The sequence below is a fragment of the Silene latifolia genome, chromosome 8, assembly GCF_048544455.1.
Source record: "Silene latifolia isolate original U9 population chromosome 8, ASM4854445v1, whole genome shotgun sequence".
NCBI classification, from domain to species: Eukaryota; Viridiplantae; Streptophyta; class Magnoliopsida; order Caryophyllales; family Caryophyllaceae; genus Silene; species Silene latifolia.
In genome coordinates this window covers 17445308-17459182 of record NC_133533.1, presented here as the reverse complement: position 1 = coordinate 17459182, position 13875 = coordinate 17445308, and the positions used below count along the sequence as shown (strand labels likewise).

Sequence of the window (13875 nt, the reverse complement as noted above, 5' to 3'; positions counted from 1 at the left end):
TTTTGAAGAAAGACAAGGTCTTTGAAAATGTGTGTCCTAGCCAACTGTAGTGTAGTTGTAGGAGTGGACTCGAGGTGAGGTTTGAAATGGGCTTGTGGCCCGAATTTTGACACGACAAACGGACAGAGTTTTGACCGGATTTTGTGCTAATTAAAGGCCCTATTTCGAAATTCTTGATTGAAATTGGGTTTTGATTTTTGAAAATTCGTCATGATTTGTTTTGAAATGGTGATCACGTAAGGTTTACATATTTATACAAGCATTATAACGGGATGCTGAGTGCATTTAGAAGGGCTTTGGTTTAAAGGGTGGGTTGCCATACCGAACCATCAAACCCGAAGTCTGTGGAGAGGCTCGTGCCAAACAAGAGTAAGGCCGATTCCTAGTCTATTTCCTCAAGTAGTGAAGGCCCTTGATACAAACAAGAGTAAGCATCATGGTATGGATGACGTCAATCGCTATCCATCCTTAGGCCCAAATAAGAATTAGGACCGTTTAGACGGGACGATTGGTCGAATGGGTTGGGTTGGGCCTAGGAAGGCCGATTTAAACGGTCTAGGAAGACCGAGTTATGAAAACCGACAATTGTCTTGTACAAACTTATTCCCTAACCTTGTTCAAGTTTCACCCTTAGCTACACGTAAGTGTATATCCCCAGCAGAGTCGCCAAAATGTGGACAGCGGGCCGCCCACGGGGGCGCTTGGTGAAGGGGCTCGAAAACAAGCGTTTGCATTTTGTATGGAGTCGCCACCAATTTTTATGGGAAATTGGAACCGTTCGAATACCTCGTGTCATGTCAAGACACAAAGTAGTGACATGAACACTAAGCAATCGTTACCCTTAGCATTCCATGTCTAGAATGACTCTCGTGGATGCCAATGAACACGGGTGCTCACGGAGATCTGGAGTAAGAGGTGAGGGTACGTATTAGGAAGCTCTTTTGATCGAACACCTAATCCCGCCCGCCTCGATAGCGGCCTCTACTAATGATTAGGGAAGTTATTCGCACTTGATATATTGTCGGCTATATGCATGCAATGCAACATCCATTAGATTAATCCTAGCATGTGAGAATTTAACTAAGTCGGTGAACAATTAAGTTAGCACACAATTGGGTCGAAGTTGGATTTAATGCTGATTTACATGTGGAAACATACAAATGATAAATGGAATACAATAATTATGAATTACAATAATAAAAATTACAACGATTACACTGGAATAGGCGATTTATGTCGAAAATACCTTTAAAACGGATAATTTGAGAAAAAGGAATAAAAGAATAAAACACGACAGATCAGAAGGTGATAATACGAATATTAGTTGATTAATACGTAAACTAATTAAACTACGTCAAGGCAGAAAAGGAGTTCGAGACAGAACTCATCCTGAACAAAGCGCAAAGAACTCGCCCTTTGGAAGAGGCGCGGCATTCTTGCGTCGTTTCCAAGGGTGAGTTCTGGCTGTGAAGCCGGAACTGCAAACCGTTAATGTTAATTGGTAAATTAATGGATTGATTGCGATTTTAGACTCGGATGAAAGTCATTAGCATGATATTTACATATGAATGAGGTCATAAAAACAGTAAAATATGGATGAGACGGAAATAAACGGATTAATTATGTGAAGGGTCGATGTTAATGAATGATTAATTAAACTAACTAACTAAACGAATTATTAACTAAACATGATGAATTGACGACGGATTAATGACTAAACAGGTGAAAATATATCAACAATGAATCCCAGAAACTCAACATGAACGAATTGAATCTCTAAAACTCGAATTGAATTTAATGACGAAAAACCCGCAAATATTGATTATTTGGGATTTGAGTCGGATTTATGACGATTAAAACATGTTAATGATGATGGTTAATATACATATGAATTATTAAACTATCATGATGAAGAATTAACAGACGAACAAAACAAAAGAAATAAATTTGATACGAATTACAGAGGACGGAGGAAGAAGAAAAGAAGCGAGAATCTGCAGCGGCCTCACGAAGAGGCGCGGCAGTGCTGCGCTCCTTCAAGAGGCGCAGCGGTTGCTGCGTCTTTTCTCGACGCCCTCTCACCGGAAATCCGCAAAAAAAGGTTTTAAAGACGGTTTTAGAAATCGGTTTTAATGAGGTACTTTCGACATAAACCTTACAATTGTTATACAATAATAAAATACAATAAATAAATAAGGATTAATACACCCTCAGACTTACATGTTAACGGAACGAGAAGAACTAAGAAGATCGATTAGTGATGCTCGACGCGAACGCAAGGAAAGAGTGCCCTCGAAAGAGGAAAACGATTTAACAAGTTGATTAATTAGATTGATTGAGTGTAGTGGTCAAATTGGTCGGTCATGCAACGGAGAGGGCCGGTACCGGAAGATCCGAGCTTACGTGGTCGGAAGTCCAAGCACGTAGGCGCCAATTAGTAAGAACGAAGTCTAGAATGCAAAGGGAGAAGAGAAGGGCGGACACTCGCGTGAGAAATATGAGGAACGAAGGCTCCTATTTATACTAAACACGCGGAGGAATAGGGTTTCGGAGACTCTTTGGAAGTGAATCTCGGAAAGATATAAAAAAGATACGTAAATCATGCAAAGAAGGGCCTGGGAAGAGGCGCAGCAGCCACTGCGTCTCTTGGAAGAGGCGCAAAGACTGGCCGCGCGTCTGTTCCCGAGAGGTTTCCTCTATTTGAAGAAAGATTTCCGTGTTTAAGTTATGGTAGGACGGAATTAATTCGATTATCTTTAATATCTTATGTAAATATTACGGGATATTATTTGCCAAAAGATAAAATTTGAGAAATATGGAATAGAAATATCCGGAACATTCCGAACATTCGACTCGGGATTTAACAAATTATCGAGAAAATGGAGACGGTTTTTGACCCGACTCAATATACTCTAATTACTTGCCAAAACGACCGTATCGGGGCGTAGATGACAACTAAGAGGTTGACATTAATATTTGAGCAATCACTTGACGATAATCTTACGAACTGTCACAAATCGTTCCGCGAACCAAACATGCGGCCCAATCATCACCGGGTGGTTTGCGAGGGGTGCAGAAACGAGGTGTCTACACAAGGGCAGGCTAAATGTAGGATGTAGTTAACAGGACAAAAAGGCTATTTTTGGCAGTGTGGAGCTTATGGGCAAAATGAGAAAAAAGGGACCTCTTCCACATGTGTCAACTAACCACACACCGAATGCACATAGGTATTAAGCAGATTAAGTTCATATTTATGCAAATTGATGTAGCATGTCTCATAAGGAGTAACTACTCACAATCCTAGATGAACCGGTCATAGATGTCACCCGTTATAGGCTCTAAACCTCAGAAAATGATGTAGTTTGCCAAAATTTTAAGTCAAGTCTCAAATCCAGCAAGAATTTAACGAAAACTCGTAGACTATGCAAATGATTCTACTAATAACATGTCAATTAGCAGGGCTTAGGCTTAACCAGATGCAAATGCAATGTCATCATTGAAATACTACCGTTCCGACTCGACCTATATTCTAAAACAAACATGTATTTTTTTTGAATTTATGAAATTTTTCAATTTTTTATATATAAGAGAAAGTAAACAACAGTGCAAGACAAAAATGTAAACGTGAATGCAAGCAAATGCAACGCAAAACCCTTCCCCAAACCAAATCACACAATGTCCCCATTGTGCAAAATCTTGTAATGAAATAAAAGGAAAACGGGAATTTGCGAGAAAATTAATTAAAAAGGACATGAAGTGAAGCTCGGAAACTCACAAGACTTTAAGCGCAGCAAAAGAAAACCTCCCCAAACCAGCGTGAGCTAGGAGGTTTCAGTAGCCAGCAGTGCTACCAATAAGTACCTGAAAAGACAACAAAACCACCGCGCGTAATTTCGAGAAAGCAATGTTGAAACGCAAAATTATGTATAAAATAAAGAAACGGAAGAAAACAGAAATGAGGCGGAGAACAAAGTGGAGAAAAGACTTCCTCAACTCCGCAAATCAATCAAACACAGCAGGGGAATGATCGAAAACAGGTACAACATCGAACATGGTCGATCGACCACATCACCCAGTCGATCGACCAGGATGTCAGGAACAGAAGCTCCTGGAACTGTAGCACTCAGTCGATCGACCATACTGGCCAGTTGATCGACTGAAATACCTGCTGTAACTTCTGATTTCCTCGAATTAGCTCAATAAATTGAGCCAATATGGTCTATAAACCTGCAAATACACATAAAAATGCGCCCAAAATTGCGCAAAACCCAAGGTAACAGTCTAAAGTGTAGCTAATTATTAGAGCACACAAAAACAAATAAAGCTAAATGTTCCAAAACCAAATTAAACGAAATGTTTCAAACTCCGGGTTGCCTCCTGGTAGCGCTAGATTAGACGGTCCCAGCTCGACCCACTTTTCGATCATCAAAAAGCACAAATCACTGGCCCACTACTAGGCTTCTGACTGAACGCAGTGGCTTCAGCAACTGTCAAATCTACTCCCGGCCTCCACAACAAGGCAACGGAAGAGCAACAACGTCTCGCAGCATCCGGATCCCAATCTTTTACCTCAGCGCACAACTTCTTCTTAGACGGCATATCCTCATCAAGACCTCCTCCTGGATCATATATCCGAGCAGTTCCAGACTTCGAGCTAGGAATACCCAACTCACCTCCGGGGTCTTTGAACTTGTCAAGACCTGTAGAAAGAGAAACAAAGCGATGTTCCTCCAATTTGTCCCCAAACTGGGGCGGAGGCGTCAATTCTATAGCAGCAAATGGTTCAACAGAAGGAGTAAGAAAATATACATAATCGACTAAATGAGAGGAATTACCTCTAATCGGAAAGGAATGGTCTTCACTCACCTTCTCATCGTCATCCGGAATAGGCGTTGGTGACGATTTAACAATTCCCAAGGCTGCGGGGGTCGATCGAACATCGTCACTACTCGATCGAGTAGTTTCCTCCTCCAGCATAACCGGTCGATCGACCACTGGTTCCAGTCTATCGACCACTCTCCCTTCTGCAATGTCAATCGTTCGACCACACAAATCTGCTTGATCGAATTCTTCATGTGGCACAGCATTGAAGTCTTCAATTGACGCTTCATCTTCCTCCAAATCATCATCCTCCGAGTCATACATATCATCATTTTGCTCGGCAGCTACTTGAGCCAAGAGAAGCTCAAGTCTTTTGAAAGAAGCTTCTCTTCGTTCAGCCTCTTCTTGCATTTGGAGTTTAAGCATCTCCATCATAGACTTCAATTCCCCACTCTCTTCAGAAGGAAGAGGGTCTTGCTGAAGCGGTGCAAAGGAATATGAAGGCTCTTGAAAGCCTTGTTGATAGTACGGATGTGGTGGCATATAATGACCTTGTTTATATTGCCAGTAAGCATAGACTTGGTCCATATCTACTCGGCATATAGCAGAATCATTCCCCTCAGCGCCACATCTCCCACAAATCTCAACCTGCTGCTCCCAAGAATGGAACATGAGTGGACTCTCCTGAAGTACTGCAAATAAACAACACTAAAGAAGAAGATAAGAACTGCCTCAAAGTACTCAGTCTTCCCTTGAGGCGTAAAAAAGACTAAAAATAAAACAACTAAAAATTAGAACAATTGCCTCCCCGGCAACGGCGCCAAAATTTGATGCCCGTCGTTGTGTGCACCAAAAATAAAATTATAATTCCAACTACAACTATAGCTAGCGGCAGTCGGGTCGAACCACAGAGAGGCAGATGTAATAATTAGCTGTCTAATTCTAGTCTTAAGGTAACAATTATGTGGGGGGGTTTGAGTTGAATTGGTCTATAACTAATGGCAAAAAAACGAGCTAATTAAAGAAATAGATTAAATCAAATAATAAAAAAGGGTACTAAGATGGTCGGTTCACTGTAGTTTCGGCGGCAGCGGCTAGGTAGGTCTAAAACAAATCACGTGAGACGGGAAAATAAGAGGTCCTCTCGGTCCACTCCTAACAAGTAGCATCTTACGATCTCGCTACGGGTCCCTAATATCACTAGTACTGACTCTCGTCCTGAAAAGTGACTAAAAATCTAAACTTCACCTATCTTTCGATCTTAACATAGTTTAGTCATTTTAATTGGTAGTCTAACAACTTTCCCTATCTTTCGATCTAATGGGTCGGTCATATACTAAGTATTCAACTAGTCGCATGCATTCGATTCGTCAAATGTAACAATTAAAACAATTAAAACGAAACACAGCTCACGTTGCCAGTCGATCGACCAGGGAACCCAGTCGATCGACCGGCGTGCGATTTAGGTCGTACCAATTTTAATGCCGCCTAACCTACAGATTCCCTACATCCTAGCACAAGGGGTTTAGCTACTCATACTAAAGATAATGAAAGCAACAAAATCAACAATTAAAGCTAACGAATTCATACTTGAATTAATAAAATGAAAAATTAACATAAAACGATAATCGGCTTCGGGAGATCTAACCTAGCAATTCTATACTACGAAGGAAATAAAGCAATAAAACTGAATAATAGAACAGAGAATACCTTAAATTAATTGCAGAGGAAGGATTGAAACCGAATGCAGAAAGTAACTTTATTAATGAAAGACTAAACTAAAACTAATTTATTGAATTGTATAGTGAGAACTTGATGAACTAAAAACTGGATGATAAAACTGAAACTTAAAGCTACGTTATATAGGAATATAACGTCACACTTATTCCTAAACCTAAGAATACATTGGGCTTTCTAATTCTCGATCTTTTATTTTGCGTCAGACCCATTGTTCAGTCGATCGAACATAAGCATCAGTCGATCGACCAACTTGCGCTATACAGGAGCTTCTGATTATCGCGCTCTGGTCGATCGACCATAGGCATCAGTCGATCGACCAAAGGTGCTGTACAATAGTGCATTCTGACGAATTCTGCAGCGCGCACCGATCTTAAAACAGCTGCCATTTCTTCGTTGCTTATCGGAATAAAGCGATTCTCGTGGCGTTGGAAAGCTAAGAGGATAAGCTTTCACCTCCAATTGGAATAACTCGATTATCAGGTATAGAACTTGAGATATAGCCATCTTAAGCATGCTGTAATATCGTGAAGTGCTTCTTTGCTTGTTAAACTCGTACGCACCCATGCTTTTGCTATCTTTAGGCCTTGAAACGCGCACCAAGCTCATTCCTCGAGTCATCTCTTCATGTCCATCCTATGCTAAGCACTCGGGAACAGGATTTGGCTCATTTCCCGCCATATTCTTCACATTCCTACAAAATCACATGAAAAGGAAGAAATACACGAAACAAGGGAAATAGTAGCATAAACTACTCAATTGAGCTCTGAAATGCGTGTAAAATAGGGTGTAAAACATCATATAAATGACACGCATCACTTATAAGTACCAAAAAAATTAAAAAAGTTAGTAGTTGCAATCACTAAAAAACTAATATAAACTCTTTATTTTTCTCTCATAAATTTGATTATTAATCTACCTATTTATTTAACTTTAATTCCATAAGATAATTAAAAATCAAGCGATACTATCTACCATTATTGTTCTGTATACCATATTTTCATTTCGGAAGATAATTTCTAAATCATTCTCATGCAAAGTAGATTGTGTAAAAAAAATAATAATAATGAAGCAAACCTTTCACATTCCATTTCTCCTTACACCATATTTATGTCTATATTAGACTTCATAATACTGAGAAAAATCTATAACTTTATAATCTAAATAAAAAATCACTAATCTATAAATCTAATTAAAAGGCAAGCCGAACTATCTATCATAATCTATATGTCATATTTAATTACATACGATAATATCTTAAACCACTCTTGCATAAAGTAGATTTTGTTAAAAAAAATAAAAATTATAATTATTAATAATCAATCAAACCTTATACATTTCATTTCTCCTTACTCCTTATTTATGTTTATATTAAATTTCATAATAATGAAAAAAATGATGCTCAAAAGTCATGAACCTTGATTCATATTTATACTTATACGGAGTATTAAATTTGATAATAATGAAAAAATGATGCTCAAAAGTCATAAACGCATCCTCAATTGTTTATATATTTTTGTTGGAAAGCAAATTAAAATTTATAAACCAAAATTTTTCTCATCCTTATTATTAGTAGAACTAAATGTGTCACTAATCTTACTATGATTCTATTCCAATTAAGGTAAATGTATTAAGGTTTTAGATTATTAACTAATTTATTTCTTTTTTAGTGCAAGTTCCATTGGTATGAAGTTTTGATCACAATTTTCAACTTCATCGTATGTATTGGTTTTGTTCTCATTTAGGGTCTACCAAGATTTGTGGTGTTGACCTATCCAAATGTTAACATACTTACATCTCTAAGACTTCATTCATATTTCCGCCTTCTTTCTCTATTTAAGAGGAAGTTTAAGTTAATAACGATAATATTGTATAAAACAAACTCCACTATTTTGTTGGTTAATTCGCACTAATTACTGAGTTACTTCTTTATAGGGACGATTCATTGGAGAAAGAAGACTATATGGAGAAGTAAAATATTAGAATTGCTTAAAGAACAATTTATTAAAAACTAAGTGTAAGATTGACGACATCAGCGTGAATGAGTAATAGTTTTTTAGTTTTTTTTCAACTGTATTTTTTATTTTGGTATTTGTTGACTTTTTTTTCATCATTTTACCTTTGAAAAAATAGCACTCTTTAATTTATCGACTTTGATCTTTATGTTAACATGTCAATGCCCGTATTTTTAGTACATGATCTATCATGAACTATTCATTAGGTAATCTTACTATGTGATTTGATATTTTATAAAGTCTCAATTACTAGAAACATTAAAAACATCAAACTAAAAACAAAATATCCCGTGAAATTCACGGGCCACAAAAATAGTTGATTATTACAAGGTAACTAATGTCCTTATATAAACTACTAATAACTTGGGAAATAATAAACAAAAAGAATAAATAACTAAGCTACCCTTAATCTCATTTTTGATGTGTATCAAATTCTTACTTCATGAACATTATATTTATGAAAATTTACTAAACATTGTTATTAGCTTAAAGCATTCAAAGCTGACTAACAATCTTTTTTTTTTTTTGGAAAGTAGCTGACTAAACAATCTTGCTTAATATGCTTATACACTTATACTAAATTTACATAGCTCATGTTTGGTAAATAGCGGATTAATATTAGCAGAAGCAGATTTGACTAGCAGAATGATTTAACAGGTTTGACTAGCAGATTTATTTAGCATAATTGTTTTAGAGGTGTTTGGTAATTGACAGTTTTAGATTAGCAGATTGTTTAGAATCTTTGTAAAATGACAAATAAGGATATGAGCAACTTATTTATTAAATATATAAAAGGAAGACTAATAATTTTTAAGGGGGTAAATAAGACATTTTTTTTCCTTCCTAATTCATTAACCCAATATGGTAGTAGGAGCAGCATATTGCAAAATAACATATTGGGGTTTCAATATGTCATTAACCAAATGTTCTAAATAACATATTCGTAAGTCAAACATGCTAAATCTTTCCAATATGCTGAAATTTGACCAATATACCATTTACTAAACAGAGCCCTACAATGAAGATTCTCAACAAAATTCAATACGAGTATATATAGTCATATACTCATAGTGTCATACATACATGATGGATAACAATAATTTGACATCAAACAAGTGAAATAGTATATTCATTATTCATGTAGCAAAGTTACACAACACTCGACAAGCAAAGAGTATTTGCTCTATATGCAGCAATAAAAATTGATAATTATTGACGGATTCACCTGATATGAAAAATAGTAACTAATGACCGAGACAGAGGGACTCACAAAGTATCAATTTGCCACACAACATATTATTATACACGTACACAAATACAATAGGGTCTATACACATATTGACCCATGTTCATTTTTTGATATCGTAAGTCCAATACATAATTCATAATAAGTTCATAAGATGACATAATACATTCAAATGACAATACATAACATAAAAATATATTTAGAAATATGCATAACATAAAACTTAAGAGTATTTAGAAAAATACAAGTAGGAACCCATGCAGTCATGCACATATGGTAATAATAATAATAATCATGCAACTGCAATTTTCTTAGTTGAATCTTCATCATCATCGTCTATGAGAAACGGGGTGATCATCTCGTATAAAGTTTCTGTGAGATGAATATGGTCTCCGGGTGCCTTTTTAAATGTCACTTTTCCTGCTTCGTACAATGTCTTTAATCCTATCAAATCTTCTTTGTAGAATTTGGTCTATTAAACAAGGATCAACATATTAAACTTCACTAGTAGTTCAACTGAGACGGATATATTCGTCGCAAGCTGATCAATTTTACGCAATACAAAGTAGTTCATATTAATTTATACGCAAATTCTCACTTTAGACGGACCATATCCGTCTAAAGCTGTAGATGGATAGTGTCCCTCTCATAAAATGAGAGTGGATAGTGTAAGTGGGTGGGAAATGGATACCCTCATTTACCCTCCCACTTGCATTTTGTGAGAGGTCAATTATCCGTCTACAGCTTTAAATGAGAGCGGATAGTGTAAGTGGGTGGGAAATGGATACCCTCACTTATCCTCCCACTTGCATTTTATAAGAGGGTCACTATCTATCTACAGCTTTAGACGGATAACCTCCGTTTACAATGAGACGAATTGTAATTTAAAATATTTTTATCTAAGGCTAATTGATTCACCAAGTTGTAGTAAGTAATAACGATTAGAAAGCCAATATTGCTACCTCGTTGAAAGGCAAGATCACATCAGCGGACCCATCAGGGTAATATCCGAACTAGGAAGACTCTCTTGGTACAATAATGCTGTCTTCCTCAAACTATATATGGGAAAACAACAATAAAGTATGTATGCACCACATATTATTTTTTTAAGGTGATAATATTCGTTTTTAATTTAAAATGAGTAAATTATGGTAGATGAGACAAAAAGAGAATGCTCAGGAACAGAAAAAGGTTTGTAAATTTTTATACAAGTGAAATCATATTTGACTTACTGTTTATGCAGTATTCTATAGAATTCATGAATATTACTACACTTACCATGACAAGGAGCAAGTTATGTAAGCTGGAAAACCGCTCCTTATAGACGGGGTTTCTTGCACTTGGTATTTCGTTGTTTGCATAAGGCAGAAATTTGCACCCTTTTAAATATGCATCAATTTCCTAATAAGAATTTTAAGTAACTCAAAAATTATGATATGCCAGATTAATGGATGATAAATATATTAAAATAGCTAAATTTTGACATGCATGACACATGAAAAAATATTTGTACTACGAATCATACAGAGTATATGATATATATATATATATTGAGTTCGAAAAGTATTAGTAAACACTAAAATGAAATACATGTATTATAGATCCCATCTAAGAATTACAAGTAGAAGTTAGCAGAAAAGGTGTAAGTGGTGAGTAAACCCTATTAGTTTATCTAAATTTCAATATCTCCCATCATTAATAAGTTCGCTTGGTACAAGCTCAACGAGATGAATTGCTTCAAATCCATTTTTACATTTATAATCGTTTTAATAAGAATTTATACTAAACTTAAGACTAAAGCGACAAGCTCTTACAAAGTACTTTCGATGTTATTTATTATAACCTTATTAATAATAGGCAACGGCAGTCGCTCTTGGCATCATGTTTCCTCATATAGATTAAAAGATGGAGGAATATAATTGTACGTAGAATTAAAATAAAAACCAAATGTTTATAGAAGCTTAAACAATTACCATTGGTTTCTTCATGTAGTTGCTTGGGGTTGAAAGAGCCTGTCATATATGAAATTAATGACGATGATTAACGGAATAAAACTTTAAAATATATTCTCATGTCTCATTCAATTACTTTATTTAATTTGTGTTTTGAGTGAATTTTAAATAAAAGTCAATAATCAAGGCAATGTTTGGTTCACTCATTTTAGATATATAAGGTATATGTTTGGTATGAGCTAAATTGATACAAGGTATTTTTCATGTCCATACCTCAAACTCATTCTAGAAATGAACCAAACACAAGGTTTCATTAATCTAAGTTTAAACCCATGTACACCAATCTGATTTAAATCCTGATTTCATACTAATACCTTTATACGAACCAAACGCTAGCTTGTGATTTAGATGAATAGAGTATTTATGTATATATGATTAATTTATTATGACTGATAAGTGAAGAGTTAATTATGGGCAATGATAAATCTACTATCTCTTTTACTAATGTCACTAAGTTAATGGGCTAATAAGAGTATTAGATTTGCACATTTTCATTGTAATTTCGTGATATTAAAAGAATACCCAGTGGCAAGAACCTTTGGTTATATTCACCTGTATTAAGTCATTATAAATAGGAACTGCAGTTGCGAGAAATCTTAGCGTGTCACAAACAATTGGCACCTGCACGGACAAAAAAATACTAGCAATTATAAACTAAAAAAATGTTAACAAGAATAAAAAACGCAAAAAATGATAAAACGATACATTAGACGGTCACTCAATAAGTAGATCACTTACCGTTACACCTGTCAAAAGCTTACAAAACCCAAAAACCCGACTATAACACGCCTAGAATAACATGAACCCGAAAATGACATGACTCAATAATAACCCCTACATTTAGGGTTAACACTCACCCGACTCGTAAATGAATAAAGTTATTTAAAATTTGTATTTAATGCAAATGAAACTAATATACATGATTAAAATAATATAAACATTCGCATTTTGAAATAAAATATGCTTATATTTGTTTAAAGTATAGTTTTATAACATCATGAATTAGTCAAATGGCTACCATATGGTTATAATCAATATTTGTCACGTACATGTAACAACTGATCAATCCCCTACTTTTTATAACATTGCGTTATTGAATACTCCGTATATCAGACAAAAATGTTTATTCTTATAATATCATACTAATTTTTGAACCCGTGCGTTGCACGGTGTAAACGGAAAGTATTATTAAAAGTAACAATTTACATATTTTTTGGATTTAGTAAATTATAAATTTTAGAAAATTTTACTTTGTCTACTACCCATACACTTTTGATAGTATGATTTTTTTATTCGAAATACTATGATTTTTTTTCTCGACTTTTGATAAGTTATTGGCAAGTAGTTGAGGTAGGCGGTCGCGGTAACTTAGACTTGTCAAAATTGAGTTGATCCGAATAACCTTACCCGACACCCAAATTCAGGACCAAAGCTTGATCTGAACCCGGATTGTGTAAAACAATGGATAAGTAACTCATTATATGAAACTCTTTTTCTCCCACTCATTTGTTTGCTTATTCCATTTTGGGTTGTCTTAATCAACGATGTGCCTTTATATTTTTGGAATGCCTTTGATAAGCAATTTGATACTTCACACTCAATTTGATCAACTTGTATTTAATAATTGAGCCCCTCCTCTTTTCTTGGCATTTGTGTCCAAACCAAAGGCAAACGAATGATCGGGGCGAAAGGACTCAAGGGAGTAAGAAACTTCATATTTTATTTACCCAATTGCTATTACACAAACTGGAACTATTACAATGCGACACATGTTATTTTCCTACCCCGTTAACGTATCAATGTTTATATTCTCATATGCATTTAAGTAAAGATGTATAAAATGGTTTTCCTACCCCGTTGACACATCAATGTTTACGTTCTAAATTCTAATACCCCGTCTTAAACTTAAAACGGATCAAATAAAATACATAAGACAAAAGCATAATATCTAGGGATTAATAATAAGTTTGTCTGATCAATCCAAGTACGGTGTTATTTAACCTCATCTTAAGAAATACCAACTATGCATTTATAATATGAAGTA

General features: G+C 35.4%; 1 protein-coding gene across 1 annotated transcript; it reads right to left on the bottom strand.

The window, feature by feature from the left end:
- Positions 1-10111: 10111 nt before the first annotated feature.
- LOC141594788 (uncharacterized) lies at positions 10112-13337 on the bottom strand. Its single transcript, XM_074414777.1, has 6 exons — positions 13239-13337; positions 12570-12620; positions 12384-12452; positions 11793-11831; positions 11098-11220; positions 10112-10291 (listed from the first exon to the last, which is right to left on the bottom strand). The coding sequence occupies exons 1-6, from the start codon at positions 13335-13337 to the stop codon at positions 10112-10114; spliced, it is 561 nt and encodes a 186-aa protein (XP_074270878.1).
- Positions 13338-13875: the final 538 nt, after the last annotated feature.